At 46.0% G+C, this 21,240-nt stretch overlaps 1 protein-coding gene across 6 annotated transcripts in view; it reads right to left on the bottom strand.

Annotated features, from left to right (window-relative positions):
• Positions 1 to 7,160: 7,160 nt before the first annotated feature.
• The window catches only part of ACAP2 (ArfGAP with coiled-coil, ankyrin repeat and PH domains 2), a 154,756-nt gene continuing 140,676 nt past the window's right edge, over positions 7,161 to 21,240 (bottom strand). For all 6 annotated transcript variants that reach the window (XM_038749263.1, XM_038749265.1, XM_038749266.1 and 3 more), the window contains 2 exons: positions 18,643 to 18,704; positions 7,161 to 11,580 (listed from right to left, as the gene is read on the bottom strand). In XM_038749263.1, coding sequence (XP_038605191.1) covers positions 11,480 to 11,580; positions 18,643 to 18,704 — 163 coding nt within the window. In that variant the 3' untranslated portion in view covers positions 7,161 to 11,479. The remainder of the gene's footprint in view (positions 11,581 to 18,642; positions 18,705 to 21,240) is intronic.

Below are 21,240 nucleotides of genomic sequence, written 5' to 3'. Positions count from 1 at the left end.
GAGGGCCGCGGGGAGGTCGCGGCCAATCCGCAGAGAGCGGGGGGGCGGGAGGAGGAGGGAGGAAGAGCCGCGGAGCGGTCGCGGCCAATCAGAGACGAGCGGGGGGCGGTGCGGGGGAGGAGGGAACCATAGGGAGCGGCCGCGGCCAATCAGCGGCGAGCGGGGGAGCGAGGGGGGCGGCCGCGGCCAATCGGAGACGGGGCGGGGGGGCGGGCGGGGGAGGAGGGAGCGGCCGCGGCCAATCAGAGGTGCGGAAGGGGGCGGGGGGAGGAGGGAGGGAGGGAGGGCCGCGGAGCGGCCGCGGCCAATCAGAGGAGAGCGGGGGGGCGGTGGGGAGGAGGGAATCATAGGGAGCGGCCGCGGCCAATCAGCGGCGACCGAGGAGGCGGGAGAGGAGGGCCGCGGCCAATCAGCGGAGAGCGGGGGGGGGCAGGGGGAGGAGGGGAGCATACGGAACGGCCGCGGCCAATCAGCGGCGACCGAGGCGGCGGGGGAGGGGAGGGAGGACCGCGGCCAATCAGAGACGAGCGGGGGGGCGGAGGGTGAGCCGCGGGGCGGCCGCGCCCAATCAGCGGTGCGGAAGGGGGCGGGGGGACGAGGGAGGGAGGGAGGGCCGCGGGTCGGCCGCGGCCAATCAGCGGAGAGCGGGGGGGCGGGGGGAGGAGGGAGGAAGAGCCGCGGAGCGGCCGCGGCCAATCAGAGACGAGCGGGGGGGGGGCGGGGGAGGAGGGAAGCATAGGGAGCGGCCGCGGCCAATCAGCGGCGAGCGGGGGAGCGAGGGGAGCGGTCGCGGCCAATCATCAGAGACGGGGGGCGGGGGGGCGGGGGAGGAGGGAAGCATAGGGAGCGGCCGCGGCCAATCAGCGGAGACCGAGGCCGTGGGGGAGGAGGGAGGGAGGGAGGATCGCGGCCAATCAGAGACGAGCTGGGGGGAAGCGGGAGGGCCGTGGGGCGGCCGCGGCCAATCCGCAGAGAGCGGGGGGGGCGGGGGGAGGAGGGAGGAAGAGCCGCGGAGAGGTCGCGGCCAATCAGAGACGAGCTGGGGGGGCGGGGGAGGAGGGAAGCATAGGGAGCGGCCGGGGCCAATCAGCGGCTAGCGGGGGAGCGAGGGGGGCGATCGCGCCCAATCAGAGACGAGCGGCGTGGGGGGGGGGAAGCATAGGGAGCGGCCGCGGCCAATCAGCGGCGACCGAGGCGGCGGGGGAGGAGGGGGGCGGAGGGAGGGCCGCGGGGCGGCCGCTCCCAATCAGCGGTGAGAAAGGGGGCGGGGGGAGGTGGGAGGGAGGGCCCCGGGGCGGCCGCGGCCAATCAGCGGAGAGCGGGGGAGCGGCCGCGGCCAATCAGCGGCGACCGAGGCGGCTGGGGCGGAGGGAGGGAGGGAGGGAGGATCGCGGCCAATTAGAGATGAGCGGGGGGGCGGAGGGAGGGCCGCGGGGCGGCAGCGCCCAGTCAGTGGTGCGGAAGGGGCGGGGGGAGGTGGGAGGGAAAACCGCGGGGCGGTCGCGGCCAATCAGCGGAGAGCGGGTGGGCGGGGGGAGGAGGGAGGAAGAGCCGCGGAGCGGTCGCGGCCAATCAGAGACGAGCGGGGGGGGAGGAGGGAATCATAGGGAGCGGCCGCGGCCAATCAGCGGCGACCGAGGCGGCGGGGGAGGAGGGAGGGAAGGAGGGCCGCAGCCAATGAGTGACGTGCGAGGGGGCGGAGGGAGGGCCGCGGGGCGGCCGCGCCCAATCAGCAGTGAGAAAGGGGGCGGGGGGCGGAGGGAAGGAGGGCTTTGGTCGGCCTCGGCCAATCAGCGGAGAACGAGGGGGCGGGGGGAGGAGGGAGGAAGAGACGCGGGGCGGCCGGGGCCAATCAGAGACGAGCGTGGGGGGGGGGAGGAGGGAAGCAAAGTGAGCGGCCGCAGCCAATCAGCGGTGAGCAGGAGGGTGGGAGAGGAGGGAGGAAGAGCCGAGGGGCGGCCGCGGCCAATCAGCGGCGGGCGGGGGGCGGAGGGAGGATGAGCCTCCGGGCGGCCACAGCCAATCAGAGATAAGCTGAGGGGAAGGGGGGAGGAGGGAAGAAGAAGAAGGAGCAGCCAATCAGAGACGAGCGGGGGGGCGGGAAAAGGAGGGAGGGCCGCGGGGCGTCCGCAGCCAATCAAAAATGAGCAGGGGCTGGGGAGGAGGGAGGACGGAGGAAAATCAAAGGGATTGGCCGCGGGGGCTGGGGGCGGGGCCTTGGGCGGCCTCAGCCAATCAGCGGGGGAGGAGGGGGGGGACGGAGGGAAAGCAAAGGGATTGGCGGCGGGCCGAGGGAGCTGGGGCCTCCTTAGCCAATCAGCGGTGAGCAGAGAGAGCTAGGGCGAGGCCCGGGGCGACCTTCAGCCAATCAACGACGAGCGGGAGGGGGCGGGGGGAAAAACGGAGGGGAAAGCCAAGGGATCCGGCGCAAAACCATTCGCTCGGTCAGTCAGTGGTGCTTATTGAACGGTTACGGTGTGCGGAGGACTGTACTAAGCGTTTGGGAGAGTCCAATACAACAATCAATCAATCAATCAATCAATCGTATTTATTGAGCGCTTACTATGTGCAGAGCACTGTACTAAGCGCTTGGGAAGTACAAGTTGGCAACACATAGAGACAGTCCCTACCCAACAGTGGGCTCACAGTCTAAAAGAAAAAAAAGCATTTATTAAGCACTTACTATGTGCAAAGCACTGTTCTAAGTGCTGGGTAGGTTACAAGGTGATCAAGTTGTCCCAGTGGGGTGCACAGTCTTAATCCCCATTTTACAGATGAGGTAACAGGCACAGAGAAGTTAAATGACTTGCCCAAAGTCACACAGCTGACAAGTGGCGGAGCCCGGATTTGAACCCATGACCTCTGACTCCAAAGCCCGTGTTCTTTCCATTGAGTCACTTCACTTTGTCTCAGTTACAACTGACAGTCCGAAGTGATGGCTCCCCGTTTCGTCTATTATTTCTCTAGCTGGAAAGAGGCGGCAAGAGTTTCTACGGAGAAGCAGCATAGCTCGATGGAAAGAGCCCGGACTTTCATTCATTCATTCAATCGTATTTATTGAGCGCTTACTGTGTGCAGAGCACTGTACTAAGCGCTAGGGAAGTACAGGTTGGCAACATCTAGAGACGGTCCCTACCCAACAGCGGGCTCACAGTCTAGAAGAACTTGGACTTGGGAGTCAGAGGTCATGGATATATGTACATATGTTTGTACATATTTATTACTCTATTTTACTTGTCCCTATCTATTCTGTTTATTTTATTTTGTTAGCATGTTTGGTTTTGTTCTCTGTCTCCCCCTTTTAGACTGTGAGCCCACTGTTGGGTAGGGACCGTCTCTATACGTTGCCAACTTGTACTTCCCAAGCGCTTAGTACAGTGCTCTGCACACAGTAAGCGCTCAATACGATTCATTGATTGATGGATGTATTCAAATCCCACTCCCCAATTGTCAGCTGTGTGACCTTGGGCAAGTCACTTCCCTGAGCCTCAGTTCCCTCATCAGTAAAATGGGGATGAAGACTGGGAGCCCCACGTGTGTTCACCTTGTACCCTCCCCAGCGCTTAGAACAGTGCTTTGCACATAGTAAGCGCTTAACAAATTCCAGCATCATTATTATATTCTGAAATATTCTGCCCTGCTGAGAGCTCACCTTCTCCAGGAGGCCTTCCCAGACTGAGCCCCTTCCTTCCTCTCCCCCTCTCCATCCCCCCATCTTACCTCCTTCCCTTCCCCACAGCACCTGTATATATGTATATATATTTGCACACATTTATTACTCTATTTTACTTGTACCTATCTATTCTATTTATTTTATTTTGTTTTAGTATGTTTGGTTATGTTCTCTGTCTCCCCCTTCTAGACTGTGAGCCCACTGTTGGGTAGGGACCGTCTCTCTATGTTGCCAACTTGTACTTCCCATGCGCTTAGTCCAGTGCTCTGCACACAGTAAGCGCTCAATTGATTGATTGATTGATTGAAATAGCTTAAACCTTCGTAAACGTTGCTTTTAAGACCTGAAAAGGGATCGTTGCTGTGAGCCCCACGTGGGACAACCTGATCACCTTGTATCCCTCCCAGCGCTTAGAACAGTGCTTTGCACATAGTAAGCACTTAAATTCCAGCATCACTATTATATTCTGAATACCTTAAACCTTCGTATACGTTGCTTTTAAGACCAGAAAAGGGATCATTGCTGTGAGCCCCATGTGGGACAACCTGATCACCTTGTATCCACCCCAGCGCTTAGAACAGGTGCTTCGCACATAAATGCCATCATTATTATTATTCCCAAACCTTCACGTTCAAGGGCATCCGCGGACCTTTCAAATGTTTGTCTCTCGTTCTCAGCTGCTTTTCTGCAAATAAATGCCCTGCTATCAAGCCAGGGAACTTTAAAAATTGCCATCACCCTGCCAAACCCTATCTCCACTGCACTATCCCTCAGGGAGTGTGAAGTAAAAAATAGAGGTGCAAGAATGAATTCTCAAAAACGTCCCCAGCCCTGGTGCTATGTGTGATAATAATAATGATAGCATTTATTAATAATAATAGTATTTGCTAAGCAATTACTACGTGCCAAGCACTGGTCTAGGCGCTGGGGTAGATACAAGGTAATGAGATGTCCCACGCAGGGCTCACAGCCTTAATCCCCATTTTCCAGATGAGGGAACTGAGGCCCAGAGAAGTGAAGTGACTTGCCCAAAATCTAATCAGAGGCGGGATTAGAACCCACAACCTTTGACTCCCCAGCCCGGGCTCTTTCCGCTAAGCCAAGCTTCTTCTACTTATTTTATTTTATTAATGTTTTGTTTTGTTGTCTGTCTCCCCCTTCTAGACTGTGAGCCCACTGTTTGTACATATTTATTACTCTATTTATTTATTTATTTATTTTACTTGTGCATATCTTTTCTATTTATTTTATTTTGTTAGTATGTTTGGTTTTGTTCTCTGTCTCCCCCTTTTAGACTGTGAGCCCACTGTTGGGTAGGGACTGTCTCTAGGTGTTGCCGATTTGTACTTCCCAAGCGCTTAGTACAGTGCTCTGCACATAGTAAGCGCTCAATAAATACAATTGATGATGATGATGATGATGATGTTGGGTAGAGACCATCTCTATATGTTGCCAACTTGTACTTCCCAAGCGCTTAGTACAGTGCTCTGCACACAGTAAGCGCTCAATAAATACGATTGAATGAATGAACAAATGCTTCTCTATTATTAAGCACTTTACCGCGAGCCTAAACACTGAAATAAATACGGGATAATCAGAGGATGAACCATCTCTCTACCAACGGTCTATCTACTGTCCCATTCAGTTTTCTAAAACCATTCCCCATTTTTCCAAAATCTTCACCAGGTACCCATTACTGACTGCATCAAGCAGAAACCCTGATGGTTGGCTTTATCACTTCCCTCCGAATTTATCCATTTTTCCCCCCATATACACTCTTCATTCCTCCCAAGCTAACCTTGTTCTCTCTGTGCCTTTTCACACTCATCAGACCACAGCTTTCTCAAGGCCCTCCTGAAATAACGTCTCCTCTCGGAAGCCTTCCCCGATTAATTTCTGTTCTCCCCGCCTTTCAGCAACCACTGCAGCTCCAACTATGTATTTGGATAATCGACCATCCATAAGTTATCTTCATGTCTTACATACCCCATCACGTAACTACCAAATCACTTAAAATGGATACTTTTCCCTCCCCCTAAAACTTTTAGTATCCATTCTCTCCCCTTGCTCTTCGAGGGCATGGATCATGGTTAATTAACTTTATTGTATTCCCTCAAGCTATTCATACAGTACTCTTCACTGTAAGCTCATTGTGGGCAGGGAACAAGTCTACCAACTGTCATATTGTGACTCTCCCAAGCGCTTAGTACCATGCTCTGCTTACAGTAAGCACTCAATAAACACTACCAGTTGGGTAATAATAATAATAATGATGGCATTAAGTGCTTACTATGTGCAAAGCACTGCTCTAAGCGCTGGGGAGGTTACAAGGTGATCAGGTTGTCCCACTGGGGGCTCACAGTCTTAATCCCCTTCTAGACTGTAAGCCCACTGTTGGGTAGGGGCTGTCTCTATATGTTGCCAACTTGTACTTCCCAAGCGCTTAGTACAGTGCTCTGCACACAGTAAGTGCTCAATAAATACGATTGATTGATTGCTTTTACAGATGAGGTAACTGAGGCCCAGAGAAGTGAAGTGACTTGCCCCAAGTCACACAGTTGACAATTGGCGGAGCCAGGATTTGAACCCATGACCTCTGACTCCAAAGCCCCTGTTCTTTCCACTGATCCACTGAAGCACAGGTAAGTGAAGTGACTTGTCCAAACAACAGACAAGTGGTGGAGGCAGGATTAAAACCAGCTGTTGATTAGAAGCTATGCTATTGAGGCCTGTCCACTTGTCTTGTTTCGTTGTTTTGTCTTCTTTTAGACTGTGAGCCCGCTGTTGGGTAGGGACTGTCTCTATATGTTGCCAACTTGTACTTCCCAAGCGCTTAGTACAGTGCTCTGCACACAGTAAGCGCTCAGTAAATATGATTGATTGACTGATTGTTGTCTATCGCCCCTTTTTAGACTGTGAGCCCGCTGGGTAGGAATTGTCTCTCTCTGTTGCCAAACTGTACTATCCAAGCACTTAGTACAGTGCTCTGCATCATCATCATCACCATCATCAATCGTATTTATTGAGCGCTTACTATGTGCAGAGCACTGTACTAAGCACTTGGGAAGTACAAATTGGCAACATATAGAGACAGTCCCTACCCAACAGTGGACTCACAGTCTAAAAGGGGGAGACAGAGAACAAAACCAAACATACTAACAAAATAAAATAAATAGAACAGATATGTACAAGTAAAATAGAGTAATAAATATGTACAAACATAGATACATATATGTTTATATGCATTTATATGTTTATATAGTTAAATATGACTAAAGCGCTTAGTACAGTGCTCTGCACATAGTAAGCGCTCAATAAATACGCTCAATAAATACGACAATGAGTGAATGAATGAACCGAGGTCCTTCTGACTCTCTCTCGGCAGTACCCATACAATAGTACGAAATGAAATGCAAGCATACTAGTGTACGGCTACCGCTGAGAGACACGCACACAAATTCCAATAATAACTTAGAGGAGGCCTTCACCATAGGTAAGCTTTTTATTGCCTCCAATATTACCACCATTTTGCAGCATATGAAGTCTCTAATCAGGTATATTTACAATTCTTACATAATGTACATTTTAAAGTAACTATAAAGATAACGTATTTTTTTTTTTCCATTTACAAGGACGGGCTACAGGAAAACTACATTCAAGTTTTAGATGATACAAAGTTTCTTCTCTTCTATGGACTAATAAAAGAAATGAAAACTAGTTACACGTACTTTACAGTATTCCTTCAGGGAGTAAAACGCCGCAATAAGCATTTAAGGCTGGAATGATCTAGATGGAGGAAAGAATGTAGACCAACTCAAGATTTAATATTAAGTGGTTCGTTTACATCCACCCTTGAAAAGGGTGTGAATTCCCAGCACCTCTCCCGCTAGTCATTTTTTATCATGTGGAATACCAACCAGTTTGAACAAAACAATCCAGTGGGATTTCTATTTTATTTTCTGAGCACTCAACCACCCTCCAAAGGAAAGACTGGAAAAATCCACAAAATAGTGTAATAATATACTAAGACAAAAGCCGTGGAAAGTTTATACATTTCTTACATCAAACTTTCTGCCCCTGGGTATCCCTTCGAAAAAGGGTAAGTTTTTTTGTAAATGAAAGAAAGGTACACAAACAATGTAGTTGCATGTCAAGCAGATATGAAATTCAAACAGTCATTTTTGGTTGATTTTAAAGTAAGCCAGAGGTGCAAATTGTAGTTCTGAAGTTTTCCTTCTGTTTAATTCTAGTGAATACTGCAAAAGGGTTTATACACCTGTATTAGAGCCATGTCTTTAAAAAAAAATTCTATGTCCTTTCTCATGTTCTCCACAGCTCGGAGATATTTTATCATTAAAGTACAAGCTAGCGACTGAAGGTAAATACTTGAAAATATTTTTCAACATTCAAGCAAATGTAGTAAGGACATTATGTACTTAATTAAGGTATTGCGCATAAAAGAGTCACATCTTCACTATGCAGCAGTGCTATGGGAATGATTTGTGTTTCAAAACAAAGGAGATTGTTCTGAATGAAAACATAAGCAGTATTTCAGTGACGATGTACTGGAACCATATCGTTTAAAATATAAAATATTTTGCTATTTGTTGAAGTCCACATCTTGACGATGATTTAATACATATCATGAATCGCTAACTGTCCAGGCTGTAAAATTAAAGGAAGGTGTCAAAATCCATTCAAGAAGCACAGAAACAACTTCCAAACATGCGTCCGACTGAGAACTCAAACAAGTCAGTAGGATCCGATCACTTTTCCGGCAAGAAAGATTTCATTTCATCGGTCAGTCGAACGCTAATGCTGGAGGAAGCTAAATGACGAGCATTCAACCAACGGTAATAATAAACACTTGAAAATAATTAGTGAGGACCTACAAAAGAGTAATGAACCATTACCACCATTTAACGTGTAGCCTGGGTGAGTGGCAGTAAAAAGGAGTTGCCTTTTTATGTTCATGTATAACCAGGTCACTTCATATTTCAGTATGCTGTATATTTCCCCAGTATATTTGGGCTAAATTTGATGGGTGTTAACATTTTCAAATACAGTGTGGTCAGGCAGTGAAGAAGACAGCAAAATGTCACCGGGGAAGCAATGCAAAGAATATTCGCCCCTCAGTGGCCCCAGTCCTGTCTGCTTTTGGATCATGAGACCCCCTTAATCTTTACCCGGACCAAATGGTTTAAAGTATGATAAAAATTCAAATACACTACTGTAAGATTCATCTCATCTCAAAAGTGAAACTAGCAGAAACCGATGCAAGTTTGGCACTTATGTGGCAAGAAAAATCTTTTAAGAGCCAAGCTACTTGCTATTTCCAATCAACCTAGTACTTGCCTTTCACTAGTGCGCTCCAGATTTGCTTCTGCCGAGCCACACAAAGTTTTTATGGGAATGCTATTTCAATGTACATTCCTGGAATTCTCAAGAATCCCAAGAGGCGGAAAGCTCCATACTTGCGGAGTTCAGATACTACAGCTTTTCCCCAAGTTGTTAAAACGCTTGGTTTCCCCTGAAAATATTTCCCACTAGGATTTTCAAGAATCCGCTTCAGGCACAGTGAAATGGATAGGAAATTTCAGACTAACAAACCGGTCTCAATCCCCAAGCAGTAGAAGATGGGAGCGTAATAGGAGAAACACAGAATCAAAGCGCTTCTGTTGCCTCCAGAAAGGAAATCGTTGCCGTTCAGTCTTTCTTAAATCCGATAAGGGCTTCCACGGATGGGTCTGAAGATGACGGAGAACGGGGATCTTGGAGTGTAACGGCTTTGTCTTTGTCTCGGTTTTGGAAGATATTCAAAATTAGAAACAAATGCGGTATTTCCTTCCCTTGAGGTTTTAGTCAGATTCACACCATGGTCAGCTTCGAAGGACAATTTACTCATCTGAGTGGACCTTAAATGAATACTATATCTCAAATCGGAAAATCCCATGATTCCGCTAAGAGCTGTTTAAGTGACGACATTCATTCTTCACACTCATGTTGTTTTATAATAAGATACAATAGGTGGGCTATGTTTTCCGTGGCCTAGGAAGTAATTCAAGTCTAAAGGAATACCAAGCATAACGATAGGAATCAACTTCTACCAAACATTTTTACAGTATAAAATGCCTATTATAGCAATAGGCATAGGACAAATATAGCGATTACAACTATAATAAGCACTGTATAAGTTAGGCATTTTTTTAAAAAACAGAAATCAGGGAACAGCTTGGTGGTGTGAATTTTATTTTACTACGTCTTTTTCATTTGGATTGTAATTTATTCTTAAGGTTAAGGGGGATATTTTGAGATAACTTTTTGAAAATTTAGAGTATTTGGAATATAATCCAACCATCGAGAGTATACTTCAAAGCGATTTCTCAAATTCTCTTTTTTGAAGGCTAAACTTCAGAAATTATACACTGTAGTACATTCCTACTTACTGACAATTAGAAAGGCAGTATTAGAGACATGAGACTATACCACAGAAGCATAAAGAATCTGAAAATGGTTGCTGATTAGCAATTTACACTTCTGTCAAGGTATACAACAACAAGAATTGCACACAAACATAGATTTCTGCACTAAACAAAAGGTCATTACTAAGGTCTTTTATTTTTATAAAATTGAAATGACGGCTATCCATGTATATATGTGCACATATATACACATGCATATATATATAGTCAAAATAGTGTGCAGAAGTGAATACACTTGTACTTTCTATGAACATATATGGTGTTCATGAGCACACATGCTGAATATATAAAAAAATGGGAAAATTTATTTTGCAATACTATGGGTAGCAATTATTTACTGTAGGTTATTAAAAAGGAAGAACATCAAGGATTTCTCCCACACAAAATCAGAGAAATATATTTTTTTCTTTCATTAGAGAATTTTTTAAAAAAAATCTCCAAAAGTCAAACTTCAAATTCATTCCCAGCCTGCACTTTTATTTTCTAGTCATCAAATTCACCTCTGAAAGTGATGTTTGCAATTATGTGAGTCCAAGAGAAGTGTACCACAACAAATGACTCTCAGGTATTTTCATAACGGTGAGTTCCAAGAGTTCGGTGGTAAAAAAGAATAAAAAAGGAAAGATGAGAACGTCAGTATTTTGTGTCCTTGGAAATCTGGGAAGGACAAACCAGCACTGCCCGGCAGCGACCGGCCTCACGTGCCTGTATTTTAGTGGAATCTCTTGTCCGAAACAGCTCGGCGGGAAAACTAGGAAACTAAACACGATCACGTCAGGGTACAGACCTACGATGAGGGGGGTGGGAGCGGCAAAAAACACACCACCGAATGGAAATCACCTCCTCTGTGTGTTAAAAGGGACTTGTGGCTTCCCTCGTTTTCCTACATATTCCCTCAAACTCAGCAGTGAATATCAAGATGCCTCTGGAAATCAGGGTGAGACATTTGGGCTCCGGGACACTGTGAATGTTAGCAGGGGTGAAGGATGTGGGGAGCTAAAGCACTTGGAAAAATACTAAGATATGAGTGCAGAAGTTTTCCTTACACCCTTTCTTCGTACGAAATAGCCCCTCGTGGCCCAAAGTAACCACGTTTAAATACATCCCAAAAAGATTCTTTTCCAAATCAGTGAGGAATGCCCAGAAAAGACCACAAAAAACTTCCGCTGTTGTCTTCCCGCTCCAACATTTGCCACTTCTCCACTTCCACCTAAACGATTCCGTATTTAGCAATATTGAATACATTAAAAACAAAAGATATACGAATTTTCAGCTTTAAGTGTCAGGGATGCCCGACTGAACCTTGGCCCTTCTTACAAGACACTCAGAATTTCTGTGAATCTTGCTGGAAACGGTTTAGTTTCTCTGGATTATTAGATGCCATTTGGGAAAAATCACGAAAAATGTCCTGGTAAGTTTCATCTCCTGTGTAAAAATAAAATCGGAAAATAAGTCTAAATGTAACGATGCACAGTTGATAAATCACTGATTCATCCGTTAACATTCATAAAGCTCGTTTCTCAGACAGTGGCATTTTAGAAAAAAAGAAATTTGCAAATGCTAGAAAAGTAAATATTGAAAGAAAAAGACTATACCTGAAAAAAGCACCTCAGAGGCAGCCACAGAGGAAAGTTCAGAATTAGAAAATAGCCAAGATGCAAGTGTTTTAAAGCAATGTAAATAAAAATACATGTAACCCCTTGTGAGGAACAAATTATTTCTGAACGTGGTTTGGCAAATGAAATCAATTTTATCAATACAGGTAAACAGCTTGATATGAACTTTGTTAAGAGACAGAAATAGTTATTGCTGATGACAACAGGAGGAAGTAATGGAATTTAGTCAGATTTCACGGATGATTAGTAAGAAACCTTGAAACACTTCTGCTCTTTGTTAAAAGCCATTGTGTTTTCTTTAGAAATGGACTGGGATCACACTTTGGAGTTTCGGATTCGGTCTTCCTCTAATCTAGAGCTCTCCTCCGCTCTCACGTTGGAATGAATCCTATGACTGGGCTGTTAAATGCTGGGTTTGATGTTTGATGACCAAAAAACCAATTTTTTTCGCCAGATCCTTTGGCAAGAATACCACGGCAAAGACCCCGCAGGCCCCAGGTATTGTGTCTGCTTGGCTAAGTACTGCAGAGCTGATGGAGGAGAGAAGCAGATCCACTCTGCTCGTCCGGAAAGATTACTTCCTACATGGCTACTGCCTTAGCAGCGCTTTAAAATACTCCGGGGTGTTAATGTAATGCTTCCGAAGGCAACGGAGCCCAGTGAAAAGAGCACAGGACATGCCGGCCCTGTCCACTGCTTGGGAAGTGCCCATATAAAACAGACTGCATCCAACCTGATCGTCTCCTACCTGCCCCATCACTTAGCTTGCTGCTTAGCAACTCGCCAGTACCTAACTTCACAATCATCACCGTTATTTCTCAGCGTTATTTCACTTAATAATAATAATAATGGTATTTGTTAAGCCCTTACTATGTGTAAAGCACTGTTCTAAGCGCTGGGGAGGCTACAAGGTGATCAGGTTGTACCATGGGGGGCTCACGGTCTTAATCCCCATTTTCCAGATGAGGTAACTGAGGCCCAGAGAAGTGAAGTGCCTTGTCCAAAGTCACACAGCTGACAGTTGGCAGAGCTAGGATTTGAACCCATGACCTCTGACTCCAAAGCCTGGGCTCTTTCCACTGAGCCACGCTGTTTCTCCATCACAGAAGCGTCATTAGTTGGCCTAGACTACAAAACCCCAGTGCTTTTAATTCTGCCAAATGAATTTTAACCCACCAGAGGTTGGAGGGAAGGGGAGGGGAGGGAGGCTGGGGGGCAAGGTTACCTATCAATCATAGTTATTGAGCACTTACAGTGTGCAGAGCACCAAACTAGGCGCTCGGGAGAGTTCATTAGCTCACACAGTGAGCAGATGTGTTCCCTGCCCACTTCAAGACCTCCTTTTTTTTTGATGGCATTTATTAAGCGCTTACTATGAGCAAAGCACTGTTCTAAGCGCTGGGGAGGTTACAAGGTGATCAGGTTGTCCCACGAGGGGCTCACATTCTTCATCCCCGTTTTACAGATGAGGGAACTGAGGCACAGAGAAGTGAAGTGACTTGCCCGAAGTCACACAGCTGACAGTTGGCGGAGCCGGGGTTTGAACCCATGACCTCTGGCTCCAAAGCCCGGGCTCTTTTCCACGGAGCCACGCTGCTCTTTAAAAAACTGTTCCAAAAGTTTAGTGTAGGGAAGGTCAAACTGCAACTCCCAAGCCACACACGGCTTTAGTACATCTGCCTTGAGACTCAGTGTCGATCATTTATGCTTTCACTGCTGCAGTGGGCCAAGTGCGATATTATTCCTGGTCTTCTGGACCCAGGCTAGTGGGAGTGGCTGAGGAGGGTCTAATAATAATAACAATGATGGCATTTATAGAGCACTTACTATGTGCAAAGCACTGTTCTAAGCTCTGGGGAGGTTACAAGGTGATCAGGTTGTCCCACGGGGGGGGCTCACAGTCTTAATCCCCATTTTCCAGATGAGGTAACTGAGGCCCAGAGAAGTGAAGTGACTTGCCCAAAGTCACACAGCTGACAATTGGCGGTGCCGGAATTTGAACCCGTGACCTCTGACTCCAAAGCCCGGGCTCTTTCCACTGAGCCATGCGGCTTCTCTAATGCTTAACCCCTGCCCCAGCTGTCTCTGATTTACCACTCATTCTCCCTCGCACTCCCCCCCACCCCATTCCAGTTTAAAGCAATGTTTTTGGATCTACGGTTCCTGGTCACAATACGCTTTTAGATGGTGGCTCTTCCCTGATTACGTCCAAAATAGTGGAGGAGGGAAGACAGCACGCTGGAGAAATTTCATGAATTTATGAAATTATCTGAACACATATATTACGTATGTCGTGTCATTTAAAATCTCCGTTTAGTTTTGATTTTTTTAAATCATTGCCTGAAACCCCCTTAAATTGTTACCCTATATCATTTATAAGGACTAATATTCCCAAGGACATTTGTCAAGGGAAGGAAAGACCCTTTAATAAAAGAGGCGAATGCAATGAATATTTAATCCATGTAATTGAATGATTTTAAACAGAAGGAATAAAGGCATTGACTTCACGGAGGAACTGGTACTTTTACGCAGTTCACGTCCATTGGGTCCTCACAATTTCATTACTGCAAAACCACCTGCAAAATACTTTGAACTTTTTTTTGGTTTGCCATTGTATATGGCATTTAAAAAAGAAAAAGAAGAAGAGGAACTCAATGCAAAAAAGCCCAAATAAAGCAAATACCAAAATATTTTTCAAAAGAAAATTCCCCTTATGTCTGGATTTTGAATGAAAATAATTAAAATATTTATTGTAAACATAGTAAATGTTATCTCAAAACACTGCTTCAATCAAAGTGTGGAATTTCACTTTCCAAGCAATAAAGTGCAGATATTGTTTATACAAAAATACTATAATACTGCTTTGACCATTGAACACCAAAGGGAACTTAAAAGGCACACATCGTACATTCAAGAAGAAATAGGGAAAAGGAGAGGAAGCAGCTCCTACGAGGGAATAGTTAACGATTAGCACCAGAAGGGGAGCACTCAAGTAGAACAACAGTACAACTGCATATATGGCTTCTACTACCAGCAATGCATATTTTGTAGGACAAGCTGTTTTTGTTTGTTTTTCCAAAGATACATCAGCTAGTAGTCATTATACAAGTACGTTTTGGAAGAACCATTTGAACCATACAAAAGAAGTTACGTGATCTCTCCACTCTAACCAACCGACCGTTCCCTTCACACAGACGCTACTCAACGAGTCATTGGTTTCACGTCCAAAAAGCAAGTGCTGCAATTAAGCCGGAGGAGGCACAAACCTACAATATATGCATTACATCTTTAGCGCTACGATTAAAACTTGGATCGAAATTTAGCCATTTAAACACTGCTCCCAAAGTATGCATGGCGCTGCCTCTACTAGCTTTACCAAAGTGCAAACCGAACACCCAGGATGCACTCCCTGGAATGTTTTGAGGAATACGTGTAAATGCTTGCAATGAACAATTAAAACTTCTAATGCTTTGTGACACAAGTCTCATCACGGTCAGGGACCTAATGCAAACATTCCACTGAATTTCTGTTAAGGAGAACGTTCGACTCGCTAACCCTTCACCCAGCCTCCGGTGAGGGATAAATCGAGCACGCGTTCTGACCTGTCTTTGAAACTTGTTAGTTATTCTGGGTGTTTAGTGTTCTACTATACAGAGCCCAACGATTACTCCAAATTTTACAGACCCTTTCCTTGGTTACCCAGAAGACAAAGACGACTGTGTACACTCACTCTTCCACAAGATTACATGACAAGGAGCGGTGACTCTCCCACCGAAGAGGGAGGGATGTCCCCCATTCTATCCCCTCACTCTAGAGCCCTCCCTCCCTATTTCCCTCCCTCAACCCCAGGAACATGAGTTCCTCTGAAACGCCCTGGTACTGGCCTCTACGGCATCCAGCCACGATAGGCTCCCTGAGTGGGGTGGAATGGGGATTGTTCCTTTCCCCTTAAAGTGAGGAAATTAGAAAGAAAGTGGGGGATGACGACAGTGAGTCCCATGTGGGATAGGGACTGTGTCCAACCTGATTATCGTCTTATCTACCCCAGAGCTTAGTGCCTGGCTCACGGTAAGCGCCCAAGTGCTGTTGTTATTAATTAGTAAAGAAGAGAGGAAAGCAGAATAGAAGGGGAGAAAGCAAGGGACAGATGAGGGGGTGAGGACTCCCCATTCCACCGTTACATCTTATTATTATTATTTTCAGAGAGTCACCCATCATCCCTGAAGTATTTCAGAGCTGCGAGTGCTACAGCGGGAAGGACCCTTCACTGTATCCTCTCCTAATGCAGCTGTGACTCTGATCTGCCAAGCTTCCACTCTCTCAGGGAGCCCTCATTCGTAAAACCCCAGCTCCTTGGAGACTTTAGCCGTGAGCGTGATGATAAATGATGTCGCCTCCCTGCCTCCGCCTTCTTTAGGGGGCAGGCCTGTTGGTTTCTGAGAGGCGAGAGGGATGCTGCCCTTGGCTTCCACCGCACTAGGGGAGATGCTGCCCCTCTCCAGAACAATCCCCAACTACGTTATGCAAAGCTTCCTCCGGCCGGAACAGTCGATCAGTCTTGTGATGTGCTCCCCTCCCTGCACGTACCGCAGAGCAAGTGACAGCGGACAAAGCGGCAGGCTAGCAGGGGCCCCTGAAGAAAGACCCCCCAGAATCCTGCTGAATGGAGAGGACAGACTGCAGCCACGGGCCCCAGGACACCTCCCACCGACTGCTCCCCGGAGCTCTACGAAGGGATAGAAAAGTACCAGCAAGCAGGCCGATGCTGACCCCCGGACAGGATAAGAAACCAATGTCCTCTTTTTAAGCACTAGGCCTTCCAAATGCCAAACGATCTAACGGTTCGGAGCAAATCTCTTCAACTGGATGGCCGCGACGGCCATTTAGATGTTCTTTTTTATTTGCTGAACTGCAAATCGGAGTAAGAGGGTTTTAGGGAAACGGATGACGCCACACAAGCCAAAGTATTCTCCAATTTCTCCCTCGGTGGAAATGTCGGGGTCCCTTAAATGTCTTTCCACGTATCTCTCCATGAAATCTATCCTGTTCGGTCTCCGCACATCCAAAAGAGGGGGAAGGAATTCAAAAGGCTCCTCAGTGGAAGCAACAAGAGCCCCAAGAGCGGCTTTGATTTGGGAGCGCCAGGAGAGGGGAGATCCTGGAAGGCCCTGTACCTTCAAGCTTGCCACCGACACGGAACAAGGAACACCACTGACCTTCTGATCAGTCAGCGGGGGGAAACGTCATCAGCAAACACACCAAGGGAAATAGCGGCTGACCAAGTGGGTAAATTAAAAATTTCAGGAAGAAAAATGAAAAAAAAACAAAAACTTAAAAGCCGTAAAGATCAAACTTTCACAAATGTCAGGTCCTACCCCTTGAACGTTTTTTGTTTTTTAAAGTGCTTCAACAGAGAGGCCTCAAAAGTGGCCTGAGTAACACTGAACATCTGAATTTAAAAATTAACTGCATTTCACATCCAACTTTAAACAAAAAGGGGGTCATTCAGAACTAAGGCTGAAACTCACTTAGAACGTTTATACTACAGAACTCCATAAGACGGATACTAAATCGTTTTTCACTCTTATCGAGTTTTTTTCCATAATACTTGTTAAACCGAAAAAAATATCCAGGATACTGAAAAATTGGGACTCTAAAAGAGAATGTCCTTAAAAATCAGCACTTTGCTTAAAAACAATTTTGGAACTGCATACGACATTAAAGTAAATATCTTTTGTTAGGGTAAAGACCAAGATTTAGCCCCTGGACGTATAATTGACTAAATAAATGTAGAATTAAAACTATTTTGAAGAATAAGTTCTACTATTAACTGAATTTCTAAGTTTTACGTCTGAATTTGTTGGTAATAAATACCTGAAAACTATGCCAATATCACCAAGGCGGACTGTTTTTTTAAACAAAATTGTAACCAACTTAAGTGCAGTGATATTAGAGAACCAGAAATTAGTCACCTCTTGGTGAGGAATAATTGTTACTCTCTCCAGTTCTTAACATTTACATTAGCGGTAAGAACTCAGAACTGAAGCAAACACCCGACTCACAGTTAGCTCAAGTAAAAATAACCAAATATGTGGCGGGGGGGGCGGATAAAAGAAGGAATGGAAGTGGGGGAATGCTTTCAACATACACCACAGTAACGGGCTTTCCAAAACCCAAAAATGGGATGAGATTTTCACCCTACTGTTTTACCTATTAACTGGATTCTACATGGGCACATCACTTGCTGACAGCCTATTTCACATGCCTCACCATTTTTTGCTTTGTAGCTGAAATATAAAAAGGTCAACTGAATAAAAACCTTCTCCAAGTAAATTTATATTCCTAACCCAGCACCCCTTTGCACGAGTACATAGGCAGAATTATAGAAAGGGTGTGCCTAGTCTTATAACCACTTTCTAAATTCACAAGATTGCAAACATTAAGCACTTGCTGCGCTACTGTGTATGGGTGTGTTTTTGAGAGAGAGAAAGACAGAGAGAGAGAGAGAGAGAGAGAGAAAGCGAGAAAGAGAGAAATACATCTTATCCCACCCACTCAAAGGAATGTTTATGGAATACAACCCACAGCAGATATGGGGAGTCAGCAGCCAAAATTAAGTTGAGCCAAGTCAAAGGGCCTGAAAATAATTACTGATTTTAAAAGACCTGGCCCTTAATAAATGAATAAACCTTCTTCAGTACACTAGTCCGCGGCTTTTCAATTGGACCACCTGATCGTAAAAACACTACGTTTTGAACCAGATCTGATTAGGTGCGACGGACGAACTAGGAATCGTCTAGCTGTAAACTGATAAATTCCTGAATGCATTTCTTATACTGCATCTCTGTATGGTTATTAGTAGAATATTGACCTGGCTGTCCATAAAGTCCTTCGGATTCCCGCATTTCTTCATTCATTCTTGCTAAACGTAACCTAAGATTGAGGGAAAAGAGATTGTTAAGTCAGGCTGGACAAAACCACGGCGCAGACGGCAGTGAACTACTGATGGTAGAAAAGCAGAAAATACCGGGCCTGGTCATTGTTGCTTAATGAACTTAAACAAACCCTTAATATTTGTGCACATGGCTTAACCGTGTTGCCTATTAATTACCCACTGCCTTGTTTTCTGCTGCCAAAGATGATCTTGGCTGCCCCTGCAATACTGGGAAATTCATTCAGCCCTATTTATTGAGCGCTTACTGCGTGCAGAGCACTGTACTAAGCGCTTGGAAAGTACAACGGCCAGGCGGTCAAGGCAGTTGATCCGTCTCAGCCGGAGCAATCCTCTAGGAGCCATCCTCCGTGGAGTGGAGGAGGCCCGTGGGAGTCTTTGTGCTTTTGAAGTCAAGGGTCCTAATTCTTTCCTCCCTCACCACAGCTCCACACTGTCCCCTCCCAAGCGCTTAGTCTTCATTCATTCAATCGTATTTATTGAGCGCTTACTGTGAGCAGAGCACTGTACTAAGCACTTGGAAAGTACAGTAAAGAGAGACAATCCCTGCTCACAACGGGCTACAGTCTAGAGGCCAGGAGACAGACATCAGACTATGAGCCCACTGTTGGGTAGGGACCGTCTCTATATGTTGCCAACTTGTACTTCCCAAGGGCTTAGTACAGTGCTCTGCACACAGTAAGTGCTCAATAAGTATGATTGAATGAATGAATGAAAAACAAGTAAGGGCTCTGAACACAGTACATATTCTTATCATCATCAATCGTATTTATTGAGCGCTTACTATGTGCAAAGCACTGTACAAAGCGCTTGGGAAGTACAAATTGGCAACATATAGAGACAGTCCCTACCCAACAGTGGGCTCACATCAATAAATATGACTGATTATCCTTTGGGAGGGGAGTTTTTAATGGTATTTGTTATGCACTTACTATGTACCGGGCATTGTACGAAAAACCGGGGTAGATACAAGCTAATCAGGTTGGACTGTCTGTGCTCCACGTGGGGCTCAGAGCTTTAATGCCCATTTTGCAAAGGAGGCCAATGAGGCCCAGAGAAGTGAAGTGACTTGCCCAGGGCCACACAGCAGACAAGTGACAAAGCAGAGATTAGAAACCAGATTGTGACTCCCTACGCCTGTGCTCTTTCCATTAGGCCATGTTGCTTCTCTGGTGGTTCTCGGTCAGAATAAAACTTAATTGCCTCGAAGGGCAAATCAACCTGACCACTAAAGTAAATTAGCCAGACTTAAGAGAGGAACTCCCTGGGGTCCAATGCAGCGCTGTAATATTGTACTCTCCCAAGCCCTTAGTACAGTGCTCTGCACAGAGTAAGCACTCAATAAATACCATTGATGGCTTAGCAATGCCATCATTTTATATTAGTGCTTAATCCCTGAGGATCTGATAGGGTGAACACTGTCACTGGGGAGAAAAATGTTCTGTGGGTAGGCCAGAACAGAGGAGCTAATATAAACTACAGTGAGTAGTCCCGGACCTTTTCATTCAATGCCTGGCACACAGTAAGCGCTTAAATACCAGAATTATTATTATTATTATTACAAACTATATACAAACTTCTAGACTGAGCCCGTTGTTGGGTAGGGACTGTCTCTATATGTTGCCAACTTGTACTTCCCAAGCCCTTAGTACGGTGCTCTGCAAACAGTAAGCGCTCAATAAATACGACTGAACGAATGAATGAATATGGGAAGCAGTGTGGCAAAGTGGATAGAGCCTGGGTTTGGGAGTCAGAAGGTTGGGGTTTCTAATCCCAGCTCCGCTACTTGTCTGCCGTGTGACCTTGGACCAGTCACTTCACTTCTCTGGGCCTCAGTTTCCTCATCTGGAAAATGGGGATCGAGACTGAGCCCCACGTGGGAGAGGGACTGTGTCTAATCCGATTTGCTTGTATCCACCCCAGCGCTTAGTACAGGGCCTGGCATACAGTAAGCACTTGTATATATGTATATATGTATATATGTTTGTACGTATTTATTACTCTATTTATTTATTTTACTTGCACATATTTATTCTATTTTATTTGTTAATATGTTTTGCTTTGTTGTCTGTCACCCCCTTCTAGACTGTGGGCCCACTGTTGGGTAGGGACCGTCTCTATATGTTGCCAACTTGTACTTCCCAAGCGCTTAGTACAGTGCTCTGCACATAGTAAGCGCTCAATAAATACAATTGAATGAATGAATAATACCAGATTATTATTATTATTATTATTATTATTATTACTATTATTACTATCATTATTATTATTCCCATCCACGCAATGGGAAAGGATTGGAGCGGGCACCAATGAGCTCCTTATGTCGCGAAGATGTTTTGGGTAAGTGTGTGGGGCAGCGAGGGGGGATGATGCCAGGCCCAGGGAAGCAGCTATAGCCCTTGGCATTTCTACCCCAGTTTAGGGTTGGAAATCTTTTAGCCGCTGCACCCCCCGCCATATCTCCAGCTCATTGCCCCACTCTGTATTTCCTGCCCCTCGAAGACAGACATCATCATC

The sequence above is a fragment of the Tachyglossus aculeatus genome, chromosome 7 (genome assembly GCF_015852505.1).
Source record: "Tachyglossus aculeatus isolate mTacAcu1 chromosome 7, mTacAcu1.pri, whole genome shotgun sequence".
Lineage (NCBI taxonomy): Eukaryota > Metazoa > Chordata > Mammalia > Monotremata > Tachyglossidae > Tachyglossus > Tachyglossus aculeatus.
Note: the sequence above shows the minus strand (reverse complement) of the source record. Positions and strands in the feature narration are given on the sequence as shown.